Source organism: Symphodus melops (assembly GCF_947650265.1).
Source record: "Symphodus melops genome assembly, chromosome: 3".
Lineage (NCBI taxonomy): Eukaryota > Metazoa > Chordata > Actinopteri > Labriformes > Labridae > Symphodus > Symphodus melops.
This window is the reverse complement of record NC_136693.1, coordinates 3,579,291-3,592,261: the sequence shown is the minus strand read 5'-3', so window position 1 is coordinate 3,592,261 and position 12,971 is coordinate 3,579,291. Positions and strand designations below refer to the sequence as shown.

The 12,971-nt window shown below is 42.9% G+C and overlaps 1 protein-coding gene and 2 long non-coding RNA genes across 4 annotated transcripts; all 3 read left to right on the top strand.

Moving 5' to 3' along the window:
• The first annotated feature begins 842 nt into the window (after nucleotides 1-842).
• On the top strand, nucleotides 843-4,453 carry LOC306821292 (uncharacterized protein). Its single transcript, XM_079339613.1, has 3 exons — nucleotides 843-929; nucleotides 2,102-3,900; nucleotides 4,010-4,453. The coding sequence occupies exons 2-3, from the start codon at nucleotides 2,121-2,123 to the stop codon at nucleotides 4,312-4,314; spliced, it is 2,085 nt and encodes a 694-aa protein (XP_079195739.1). The 5' UTR covers nucleotides 843-929; nucleotides 2,102-2,120; the 3' UTR covers nucleotides 4,315-4,453.
• A 1,032-nt stretch (nucleotides 4,454-5,485) lies between these two features.
• LOC306821215 lies at nucleotides 5,486-5,821 on the top strand. Its single transcript, XR_013778758.1, has 2 exons — nucleotides 5,486-5,520; nucleotides 5,735-5,821. It is a non-coding gene; the product is annotated as an uncharacterized lncRNA (long non-coding RNA).
• Nucleotides 5,822-7,009: 1,188 nt separating this feature from the next.
• Nucleotides 7,010-11,963, top strand: LOC306821214. Of its 2 annotated transcripts, none has more exons than XR_013778756.1 (5): nucleotides 7,010-7,042; nucleotides 7,895-8,004; nucleotides 9,053-9,128; nucleotides 10,466-10,535; nucleotides 11,138-11,963. It is a non-coding gene; the product is annotated as an uncharacterized lncRNA (long non-coding RNA). The 2 variants fall into 2 exon arrangements; XR_013778757.1 differs by lacking the exon at nucleotides 7,010-7,042 and adding an exon at nucleotides 7,154-7,293.
• The last annotated feature ends 1,008 nt before the right edge of the window (nucleotides 11,964-12,971 follow it).

Below are 12,971 nucleotides of genomic sequence, written 5' to 3'. Positions count from 1 at the left end.
CAGGAAATTTGTCTTGAACTCGAAGTTTGGCAGTACTTAGAATCCAAGACACGTTTTACCAAGGAAACGTGTCCCTACGGGAACTTTTTTCTTTTCTTTCTTTTTTTATGATAAATTAAGCTGGGCTCTTGTAATATAGCAAGAAGTAGGGTCTTGTTTTTTGTAAACATAACAAAGGGCATGGTCTTTTGTCCTGCTCTTTTGTAATGTTAACAGACAAAAAGTAAGGTCCTTTTCCTGCTTTTTGTAGTGACTTGCGATAACACCTGTTAGGAATTGACGCTATTCAAATAAAGATTGATTGATTGATACAAATCGTCTCGTGCAGCTACACCCTACTTTGTCAGCTCACATTAGAGAAGGGTTCTTCAACCAGATGAGACAAAAAGTCCCAGACCAAAATAAAATGCAGCACATACTGGGAGAACACAGAGTCAGCAGCAGAGAGACTCCCAAATATATGTCCAATCCTGACCCAGCCTGAGGGATGACCATCACAACACCTGACAGGTGTATAGTCACCTAGCAGCACACACTGCTTCATTTATGTTGATTTAATATTTGAATCTTTGGTTTATCTGTACATATTAGGTTAATAATTGTTGCTCTATTTATCATTTTCTTTTTCCTGAACACACACAAACAGACACACACTGGGTTTTCTTCTGTTTAATTGTTGTTGTATATAATTTTATATGTCACTCATGTTACGGCTTTGACTACTGTTGAGTTTGTATTGATGCTCTGGCAGTATTATTGGACTCCATGCTTCAGCCAGTGTTTAGATTCAAATGTAAACAAGAAGCTGAGCATAGAATCAGATTCAGTAGAATGCTCGTCTGTCCACTGTGAGCTCATAACAGCTCAATGGAACATTTTGGACATTCAAAATCAACATGTTCAGTCCGCAGCTAACCTTTGTTGGAGAGGTAAGTCACCTGTTTTACTCCTGAAGGACAATTTTTTAATCCACCTTTTTTGCTAATTTAAACCGTGTTATGATAGAGGAGGAGCTCATTTATCCTCCCTGAATGTTGTTCCTTCAAATAAATGGTTGAATTTCTAAATATCACGACTGTAAGATGTGAAGTAGTTCAGTGTGAGCAGGTTGAAATCTGTCAAATGTCTGTTATTTGTTGTCTAAACGTCGTGTTTACTGAAGTTTGTTGTGTTTTCGTCGTGTGTGAAATCAGCTGATCAGATTTCATCGTGTGTGAAATCAGCTGATCAGAAGAAATATATTTTGTCTCCTTTCTTAAAAAGTGTTTTTAAAAAGGTCGTTTGGAAACAGAGTTTTCATCACGGCACAGAGATTGATGTTCATGTTGTAGTTAAGACCACACAAACCGAGACCAAGACGAACCAGAGACCAGCGTGCTCTGAAACCGAGACAAGACTAAGACCATTAGTGATCGAGGCCCAGACTATCACTGAAGACCCATCATCTCGTGTGCAGGGGGTGCTATTTATTTTCTGTGCTTAGAAAGAAAACACAACTTTCTAATAACAGAAATGACTCAGAAAGATAAATGATCAGCGGTGGTCTTGATTTATATCTGTTCTCATTTCTAAAGAACGCTGCTACAAAGAACAGAGAGTTAAATGAAGACTTTGATTTGAACATGTCGTGTATTCATCTCAATAAGTTCCCCTGTGATCTTCAGCAGGTTAAGATTGACGTGTTTCTGTACAGAAAGAAAGGATCGTTTGATTTACGCTGTAAACTAAAACTATCAATGAAGACAAACTAAAGAAAAGACAAAGATCCCTCTGCGCACAGTTACGTTCAGGAACGTCACCTTTAGCTTTGGAGAGCGACAGGTTTGACGCCTCCCCAGAGGACCGTGGTTGTTTGTTGAGAAAGTTTGGTGGATTTCAACGTGAGATTCATTTCTCGTTTTATTATCCGATCTCTGACTTCAAGTGATGTATGACATGTATGATGTATGATGCATGACACAGAAATAAATACAACCACTCAATTTACAATCACAATGTTTGACATGAGTTGAAAAGTTGAGTCATGTCTGTGACAGTGTTCATTGGTGATTATCTGAGAAATAACCATTGTGTGTGTCTGTGTGTGTTTCTGTGTCTGCAGTTTGTCGTCATCGGAAGCAATGGAGTTTTTTGTAAGAGTCTTAGGATTCAAAACACCAGTCCGCACTCTGTCTCCTGGAGATCTGGACTCTTCCAGGCCCTGGGAGATGTCCAGAGGAAGGTGTGAGAGACCTTCCTCTCCAGGAGACATTCAGCAGACCACCGTCCATAAAGAGATCACCCGCCATCCCTTTATGATAGGTGAAGACTCCGAACAGAGGAGTGAGAGCCCTCTGTCTCGTCGAGTCACCGTCCCTTTTCTAAAGGACCAGGCCAGAGGACGTGAGAGACCCTCTCGCACTGGAGACATCGTCCCTTTTCGAAAGGACCAGGCCAGAGGAAGTGAGAGACCCTCTCGCACTGGAGACACCGTCCCTTTTCTAAAGGACCAGGCCAGAGGAAGTGAGAGACCCTCTTGCACTGGAGACAACATTGTCCCTTTTCTAAAGGACCAGGCCAGAGGAAGTGAGAGACCCTCTCGCACTGGAGACATCGTCCCTTTTCTAAAGGACCAGGCCAGAGGAAGTGAGAGACCCTCTCGCACTGGAGACATCGTCCCTTTTCTAAAGGACCAGGCCAGAGGAAGTGAGAGACCCTCTCGCACTGGAGACATCGTCCCTTTTCTGAAGGACCAGGCCAGAGGAAGTGAGAGACCCTCTCGCACTGGAGACATCGTCCCTTTTCTAAAGGACCAGGCCAGAGGAAGTGAGAGACCCCCTTGCACTGGAGACAACATTGTCCCTTTTCTAAAGGACCAGGCCAGAGGAAGTGAGAGACCCTCTCACACTGGAGTCAACATCCTCCGTTTTCTAAAGGACCAGGCCAGAGGAAGTGAGAGACCCTCCCGCACTGGTGTCAACATCCTCCGTTTTCTAAAGGGCTGTGCAGGAGGAGATCAGAGACCCTCCCGCGCTCAAGACTACATCGTCCCCTTTGTAGAGGACCAGACAGAAGGCGGTGAGAGACCCTCCTGCACTGGAGAAACCGTACCTCTGAGAGCTTCACATCAAATCTATGAAGCAAAAAGGACCATGTCTCCTTCTGATGTCAAGCTGGAGTTTAAGGAGGAGACAGAGGAGGACAAGGAAGATGGAGAGACGAGAACAAATATGCAGCTTATGTACCTCAGTGAGGAGAGGGAGAGACTCGAGCAAACAAAAAAGAATCTCTCTAAGCAGGAGAAGAAAGAGGACAAAGAGCGAGCGAAAAGGGAGAAGAAGGAGAGAGAGAGGCAGGAGAAGGAGGAGAAGGAGAGAGAGAAACAGGAGAAGGAGAGAGTGAAAAAGGAGAAGGAGGAGAAGGAGAGAGTGAAAAAGGAGAAGAAGGAGAGAGAGAGGCAGGAGAAGGAGAGAGTGAAAAAGGAGAAGAAGGAGAGAGAGAGGCAGGAGAAGGAGGAGAAGGAGAGAGTGAAAAAGGAGAAGAAGGAGAGAGAGAGGCAGGAGAAGGAGAGAGTGAAAAAGGAGAAGAAGGAGAGAGAGAGGCAGGAGAAGGAGGAGATAAAAACACAGAGGAAGCAGAGAGAAAAAGAACTGATGGAGGAAAGGAGGGCGTTTAATGAAAGCGTCAGAATGAGCCTGGAGGAGAAGATCAGGAGGATAAAAGAGGAGACGCGAGGACCTGAGGAGGAGGAGGAGGAGCCCAAGCCCTCTGAACTCAGCCTGTGCAGCCGTCTGTGTCTGTATGAGCTCAGGCGTGTGAGGAAGAACACCATCAGACGCATCTACAAAAACTACGATAAAGAGTGGCTCATCAGACGCAACTACAGAAACTACGATAAGCAGTGGCTCATCTGGAATCAATGTAAGTTCAAAGGTCATGGATTTATATTGACTGTGATTGTTTCATCTTATAGATACACCTGATAGTGATTATTATGAACTCCAGACTGAACTTCTTTGTTTCTTCTCAGGCTCAGGTCACTCAGTAAACAACCACTACCAGAACACGCTGCATCTGTGGGAGGCGAGGAGGAAGCTGTTTGTCCAGCTGGTGCAGACAGAGAGGAAAGAGAAGGAGTTACTGGAGAGGAACAGAAAGAGGAGAGAGAGGCGGAGGAATAGAGTGAGTCCAGAGAGGAGAGGCAACAAGGAGGAGGTGAGAGGAGAGAGAGGAGAGGATGATGGCTGGATTCAAATAACAAAGAGGATCTTCGTCAGACTGAGGAAAAGACGTGTTTGGCCAGCAAACAGGCCAGAGACCCCTAAAGTGACTTAAAGAGAGAGAGAGGGGGGGGGGGAGAGAGAGAGAGAGAGTGCAGTGACATAAACCTGATCTGAACTGAAACGAAGAGCTGCACAGTGAAAGCAGCAGAGATGTAAATATTGAAAGCAAAACAAAAAAACAAAAAAACAAACCTCTCTCTCTCAGTCAAAAACAAACAAAAAGTTCAGACCACTTTCTGCTCTCAGAAACGATAAACGAGGAGACTGAAGATAAAGAAACTGTTTCCTGTGAGTCTCTCTGCCATTCAAAGTTCTCCTCTGTTGCCCTCATTTGCTCCACTGAGGAGTTAAGCAGGTTTATACCAAACCTTCCCCCTCTGCAGACACAGAAGTTGCCACTCTCTCACTCTGATAAAACCTGCATCAGAACTCCTCCTCAGCTAGCCGACCTGGCTTTGGTTTAAAGTCCTCAGCCTCCTTGTGAGGTTGTTTAAGAAGCTCACACTGTGTCTCCTTCCAGCTAAGAGACTCCTCATTGTTCCTCCTTCCATCACCATGCTGCACAGAGCACAAACTCATCCTCATCTTTCTCTGATTAAAACCTAAACAATCTGAAGATGACATCCGCTCCTCCTGAAATGTGCTTTACACCCAACCTGCAGTCCTTCTGCTCTGCTCAAACATGTCTGATGATAGTCCTCCTCTGCTGAGAGCTGCTTGTAAAAGTCTGCCTGCGTCCTGCTCCTCAGTCATCTAAAGGTCTGCTGCCTCCTAAAATCTGTTCGGCCACAGAACAGCTGAGCTCTTTCTCATCTGCTGACACTTGAGTGACTCTCTCGGCCATTCAAAGTTCTCCTTCGATGTGTCTGAGGGAACGCTCACCCGGCGGTGCTGGCTTTGGGTTTGGGGTGCTCTGGCCTCACACGGACATTGGAGCAACAGAAGTTGCAGTCCTCCTCCTGAAATGTGTGTGTCAGTATTTCCCCACTTCTCTGAAAACCTGGAAGACGCCCTGCGCCGCCCTCTAATTCATGTGAGCGTTCCTGAAAATCTGTTTAAACAAATGGCCGCTTCTAAAAAACCAAACCTTCCCCCTCTGTAGACACAGAAGTTGCCTCTCTCTCAGTCTGATAAAACCTGCAACAGCAACATCAGTGAGCTCTGACACAAAGGCGGACATGTCCTCCAGCTTTAGTCCTTCTAATGTTCCTCAGCATTGAAGGCTGCACAGAGCAAAAACTGTTCCTCTGCCATGATCGTAGAAAAAGTCCTGCCTCCTGATCCTCAGATCCCTGAAAGGTTCCTGATCCCAGCATTGCCTCAAAAGGTTTCATCCTCTGCACCTGTCAGTCCTCCAACAGGAGGAGAAGAGGAGAAGCAGAGAGCTGAAGCTGCAGACATGTCCAACATCATATCCTGCAAGAGAAGATCCAGCAGGACGAGACGAAGACGTTCAGCACGTGCTCGTGCAGCGGAGAGAGACTCCGTCCTCAGGGAGACGGCTCTTATCTGCAGCATGCAAAATCAATCAATCAATAAAAAAGAACAGTTTGATTGCACAGTTGAGCATTTTAGTTTTTCTTTTATTTACCCCTTTATTTTCATGTTTGTGTTCACCTACTGTGAAGTGTGATATCACCGGCAGGAATTGAATGTTATAATTTTGTACAGTTTTATGGTGTTTTATTACCCCAAAGGGGATGGTTCCTAATTTGGACATGACGCAATAATAAAAATTAATTCATTCATTCATACACACATGCGTAAACACACAGCAGAAAGGGTGTCCTCCTAACTTTAGATTCTCGTCCTGAATGGTCTGGATTTGTTTGGATAACAGAAGGTAGAAAGATGACTCAGTGCTTCAATGTAATCTTATTTTGTACAAAATCTCCACATGAAATTATTAGATCAATCCAATTATATTTTAACATTTACCAGGGTTAATACTTATATTACGATGTGTTGTTGTTTATTTTCTTTTGGTTATGTGTGCAGTCCCTCTACTGGGCACTATGTGGGCCTGCTGTGCTTTGAGTCAAGGCTCCAGGTGAGGTGGGACAGGTGATTGAATGGAGGCAAAACGTGTTTTTTGTTTTTTCCCCCACCGTGTCAGTCTGGGCTAAAAAAAGAACATTGGGTTTGTCAGTTTATTTCAACCAAATAGATGTAGTTGTTTGTCTTACATTTGTTTTTGTTTTATGTTGTAAAAAAAATTTCGGATGCAAATATACAAAATGATATCAATAGAGTAGAATATGGACGCGTTGCTGCAGTGTGTCAAAGAAAGAAAAGAAGAGTGAAATATGGGAATAACAAAGGTCACGAGGACTGTAACCAAGAAAAGGAACCAGTTAAGTGTTCAGGTTACACTGTGAAGGAAATCGCTTTACAGGATCTGCAAAGTGTCCGAAAAGAATGAATGAGGTGAGTGGGTAAAATCAGAGGCCGTCATACGTAGCAGCTGTGAAAAGTATTGAAAGAAGCGCAGAAGTTGTCACTGTGCAGAAAGGACAAGCAGAGAAAGAGCTGAACGAATTAAAACATCTGTTTGGAAAGAAAAAAAAAACAGTTCATGCCCTTAAATCTATGGTAATGAGCTGTGTGTCGGAAATAAACTGCAAATCAGAAAGAATCAAGACGATACTGGATGCTGCGAAGTGAATTTTGGATATTGTGGACATAAGAGGAGTTGGACATCACACTGAGGGGAGGACTGGCTAAAAAAACCATGACTATTCTATGTGGGACAATTACAAGGACATGATGAATCAATTTGGGTAAAAACTGCACTGGTGGAAAAGAGAAAATTGAGCTAATAAAATACAGTAGGTTGCGGTAATGCAACAATCATGGATGCCAACTGCCTTAAAACTCTGACGAAGAAGAAAAAGGGCCAATTGACGTTCAGCATTTTAGGGCGTAAGAGTTTTTAAAAAATAAAGCTGTCGCGTTAGTTTAGCGTTGGAAAAAATCTCCTAACAAAATGACACCAGTGAAGACCAAACGGAGTAACATTGCTGTATTTTCTGTAAGTTTATTTTGATTGTTTTTCGTGTATTATTTTAGACTGAAGGATAAGCTAGTTTTGTAAACTCGAATAGTTAACCGCCTAGCAAACAAGCTAACTCGGCTAACTAATGTATTTTTGACCCTTTGGTCCGACCAGAGTTATTGTGTAAGTTTAGGTTTAAATGAAAATCAATTAAAACCAGTGTGCTCTGTAAAGTATAATTGGAAGCATTAAATCAACCCTCATTCGGTTGTTTCTTCATAATCGTGCACATGGCTAATGCTAGCCTGCTAGCTGTGCCTCGTTGAACACGTGACTCTTCAAGGATCCACAAACAAACTCAGCAGGAGGATCGATGTCGTGTATTTCTGGATGAATCCCACATTAAACTATGAAAACAGAGGGGTTCTGTGGGTGTGAGAGTGATGAGTTGCACACATGAGTTGGGGTGTCTGCTGCAGTGGCATCAGCACCCTGACCCGACCCCCAACTGAGGACACACACAGTGCACAGGGGCCATCTGACTCAACTCCGAACCCCTCCATTAAAACAACTATTGTGGGTTATCACCTGTCGCCATTGTTCATCTATGAAATGTCTTTTCTCCCGTTATTCTAAGCCTGCCGTCTTGAACTGGAATGATGCTGTGCTGTGGACTTTCTCAACGTTGCTCCCTCCATGAAGCCGGACTATCAGATCTAAGCCCTGGACTCCACGTGTTCCTTTAAGGTCTGCATCTGCCTGACTTTTTGCCAACTTCATTAAATAGGTTGAGCATCTTTTCCCATTCATCAACACGTGTTTAAAGTGCGATAAATAGTTTCTCATGTAACAAAAATACAAGCTATTTACACAAATCTGTGGTGCACTTTATTCAGGGTGGGCAGGAATGTTTGCCTCCACTTTACTTGAGATTAAATCTTGAAAGTTTGGTCTGTTAAAGTGTACTAGTTAGTGTTTGCTGTAGTTTTTAATTTGACTGTTAATCTGTTACGCTAACCCAAAGCTTTTGCATGTTTACATAAGAAGCTATGGCAGATTGTTCTAAAGCTTTGTGACGACTTCAGCGGGTTAACCATTGCTCTAAACTAAGTCTGAATTTAATCCTTGACCACTCAATGTTCCTGCTCCTTGAGTTTAATCGTGTCCTATAATAAAGTGAAGAGGGCCAGTCGAGTTGAAAACATTGGGACTTTAATAACTTTTAGCATTTAATCAAGTAGGAAGCTTTATGTGACCCAAAGTTCACTGGATAATATAAAAAAGAAAATGTGTGACTAAAACTTAATCTAGCAGTTTGTCGTGATGTAAGCGCATCACCCGAAAACAAATACACCAGGGCCTTATTACCACCTCAGAAGTTTGCTTCACTTTAATAGAAACGCTCTAATTGAATAAGAATGTCTTCTATGTGAACATTAAGGGTGTCTGAGTAAATCAAGTTAAATAATCAAAATGCTTGTTACCCAATAAGCTGTTTCTGTTTGTCATTATGTTAAGACATTACAAACTGAGAGAGCCTGTCCACTGTTTCCTGTTTTTGTTCCTTTAAATCGATTGGAGGCTGACAGTGATGAGTTGCACTATTTGTCGGGTTGCTGTTTGCAGTTGCACGGCTGACCCGTCCTGACGAACTGTGGTGACACACATTGTGCACAGGGGCCATCTGAGTCGCCTCCAAATCTTACTTTATTTTATTATTTTTTTTGATCATTTTATAATAAGTCAAGTCCTGACCTGCACTTTTTTTTTTTTTTTGCTGCGTTCATCCTTTCAGGCTTGGAGGAGAGACATTTGAAGGACATGGTGAGGCGTCATCGTGAAGAAAGACGATGTAAACCTCACTGATCTGTGTAAGTATTCCAACCTGCAAGCTGCACGCACCAAATTCTGTCAGCTCGTGCTTCTTACCGAGAGCAAAGATCGATGTTCCCTCTTTACAGTATTGTAATCCTTATATGTGGGTGCATTTAAAGAGCTGGCTGGAAATAGATGCAGTCAATATCTGAAGAGTCTGCGTCTTCATTGAAGATGACTGACTGTCAGCCACCATGTTGTAAGATCAGTTTAGTTCTGTCTTTATGTGATTGGCTAAAGCATCAGCCAGCACGTGTTTGAATAGACACAACATCAGGATGAAACCCGTGACATAGATCCTGATGTTCATGTCAGAGTGCGTGAAGGCAGAGTTAGGAAGTCACCTCTGGGATGGCGTGGGGGTGAGAGTGATGAGTTGCACGCATGAGTTGGGGTGTCTGCTGCAGTGGCGGCAGCACCCTGACCCGACGCCAACCTGAGGACACACACAGTGCACAGGGGCCATCTGACTCACCCCCGAAGCCCCCGCTAAAGATGACTAATGTGGGTTATCACCTATCCTGATATTTAAAACCTGATGTACAGCATGAAGAAGTGCTCACTGACGAACCACAGCTCACCGTGTTAATCACTTACTTCATATCTATTTATCATGTTGCAGCTTCTGCCAGCACACAGCCGCTCTGCTGGTCACTAATGACCCACTTTAAACTTCCTCTGGCTCTGATCAGTGGCCCACTTGGTAGTTGGACTCTTGCAGTTTGTTTTTTTTTCTTTGGGGAGGGGGACGACAAACTGCCCACGATGGATGCTTTGGATGTTTGTCCTGATTACTAACTTAACTAAATCACGGGTTCTTCTTTTAAAGTCCCTGGCCTGTTCTCTTTCTGTCTTCTCCCTGCCCTCCTTCGTCCCTGCAGGCAGCCTTGTGCCCAACGCTACAGCCGCTGGTCAGGTTCAAGTAAGACTTCAAAGTTAAGCCTCGACTTGCACCTGCTGGGATTCCCCTCCCTCCTCCTCCTCCTCCTCCTCCTCCTCCTCCTCCTCTTTCCCAGAGTTGCTGCAGTCTGACCTGAATTGACCAAAGCAGATTATGGAAAGCACAAACCCGTACCAAAGTTTTAGTTTGGAGATTTTAGATCGAACTAATGATTTATGTCTTCTTTGTTTATGATCTGCAGGTCAGACTTCTGTATACCACGACTGCTTTTAGCTGCCAAGACTAAAAAAATCAATTATTGTGATCATAAGGTTACAATAACATTCGCTTTTAAACAATGTGCTGAACGTTGCACACTTCTTCAGTGTACAAATTGAGAAGATAACTGGGACAAAAGAAGTTTTTGTCTAAGCACTTTTTTCTCTCTTTCAGGTTCATTAATACTGATGTTCAATCCTGCCTCTGTGACGCTGTAACACCTAACATGCAGGGTCATGCACAGGTATTGGAAAACAGCGGTTCTTTCTTATATTGAAGGTGACGTGTATCACGCAAGATACACTTAGTGTTATAGTTTCAAACGCTAATGTGTCCCTAGCTTGTCTACAGTCCGTCCTCTCCATCTTTTGCCTGCTCCACATTTCAGAAAATGTGTGCTCAAGCAGGCTGTTTGGAGATTTTCCCTTCATGACATCACAAAAGGACAGTAGCCCCTCCCCCAAGTGGGTGACAGTCCCACAGCTAGGTGTTTGTTCTGCCCTCTTATTCTACCTTTCCCCTGTAAACACGCCAGCCAAGCCCTTACAGAGAAGGGGCGTGGTCTGACGCATCTCATTTACATATTTAAAGCGACAGAAACAGCCTGTTCTGAGCAGGGCTGAAATAGAGGGGTTTAAAGACATGATCAGGGTAGACTTAGCAAGAAACTTCACAGATATTTTTGACATCCTGTGACTTCATTAAACTGGATGAAAAGAAGAATATGATCTTTTAATGAATTATTCATGTTGTTCTGTGTATGATTACCATTTAGAAACGTGAGGTAATCCATCGTGTTGTGTTACACTGGGATAAGATGATTCAACGTCTCTGTTTATTTTTCAGATGAGACGTAGGAGGGAAGTTGTGAAGCACATCAGCAGTGTTTCAGCTGCTCATCACGATGTGAACCAGGGTGACTGTCGTGTTCCTTATCAAGACATCAGAAGGCTCTGCAGACGCGTGTTGGGTTTATCGATGGCGAGCAACGAAAATTGAACATGTGAATGAAAATCCATTTAGACCCAATGGTCATAAGCACAAACGTGTCACCGAGATGAGCTGTGGAAAATATCTCTTAACTATCAAGAGGATGTAAACATTGATACTTTATTGATACCGAGAGAAATTCAAGTAAATTTCTGGAGATAAAAAATAATCTGATGAACCGGGGGATTCGTTTTACATCACAGGTTAAAACGGACTGCTGAGGGGACCGAAGCTGGTTTTCTGTCTGTGGATCCTCTGAAGGATTACACTGTTTGTGATTGCCTTGCATCATCAGAGGCCACAGCTCATCTTAAGTATCTGCTTTTTTTTTATATATATATATATATATATATATATATATATATATATCAGCCAGCAGCATTTTTCTCTACCCTCGTAATGTGTGCAGATGGTTGAAGTTGTCGTAAGGCTATACTATCCTGACAGTCACATGGAATATAATCTACAAACGAGAGCCTGAAAGCTTCGCTCTAAAAGTAAACTTTACCTTTTGGGTGAGTGGTTGATTCTAGGTTCACTGCTCATATGTTTAAAGGAAAATATAATTTCTGTATGCTGTGAGGGTACCATGTTGACCTTGTTACACACTGTAAGAAATGTATGCATCTTTATTTGTACACCGCTGTTTCTGTTTGAATGTCATTAAATCTGCCAATTCCTTCTTTTCATTGTTTTCTTATTTTCTGGAGAAAAGAGTTTGTTGTAAAAGTGGCACCATGAAATCATCTTGTTATTGTGGAACTGTAATCATGGAAGCCCTTTCTTTTGTTTTTTTTACGAGCCTTGTGAACTTTTCACGAAGTGTCAGGAAAGACGATATAGATTATGAAGAATAAAAGAAATGTGGGAAGTTATGAGAATCACAGACTTAACCGAACGTGTTAAGACTCCATTCGACAGACTATTCAGCTGCCATCTGTGGGACTTAGTGATGTACAGTATTCTTTTCAACCACCAGGTGGCAGTAGAACATCAGCAGTTCTTCCAGTCTACAGACTAGTGCCTGATGCTCTTCAATGCTGTTGCATTTTCAGGGATCACAGCCTCAAGGATCCGCACACACTGATAGCTCCTGCAGGGAGAGTTAAAGTTCGGTAACAGTCTCATGGACGCTTCACACGCCTAAATACAAAATGTTGTACAAAAGAAATGTACAAAGTTAGGATCTCGGGTTTGTAATGAATGACCCTTTAAGAATACAAACTGACTTGAACATTATGGCATGGGAACAAATGTCTGTTCAGGTAAGTTTGACGTGTCACAAATGTATATAAAACATAAAGTATATTCCCTAACTGCAATGAAACCATTTGATTTATTTCTGCTTCAACTTAAGTGAAAGGCTTCACAGCATATTTAAGGCCACATTCTCCACCATTTTAACAAGTTTAATTCTCTCAGCTCCCCAAAAGATCCAGAGGTCGTCCACCTGGGGCGGGGTTACTGACATTTGCGATGTCATAAAGGGAAATTTCCAAAGAGCCTTTTTGTGCAGACATTTACTGATAAGTGAAGAAGACAAACGACAGAGGATGGACTGTAGTCATAATTGGTGGGTTTGTAGACGGACAAGAGACACGCATTAGTGTCAGAAAAACCTGGTGAAGTACTTGCTCAATATGTGACCTTTGATTCAATGGGAAAAATAGGATACATATAATTCATGCTT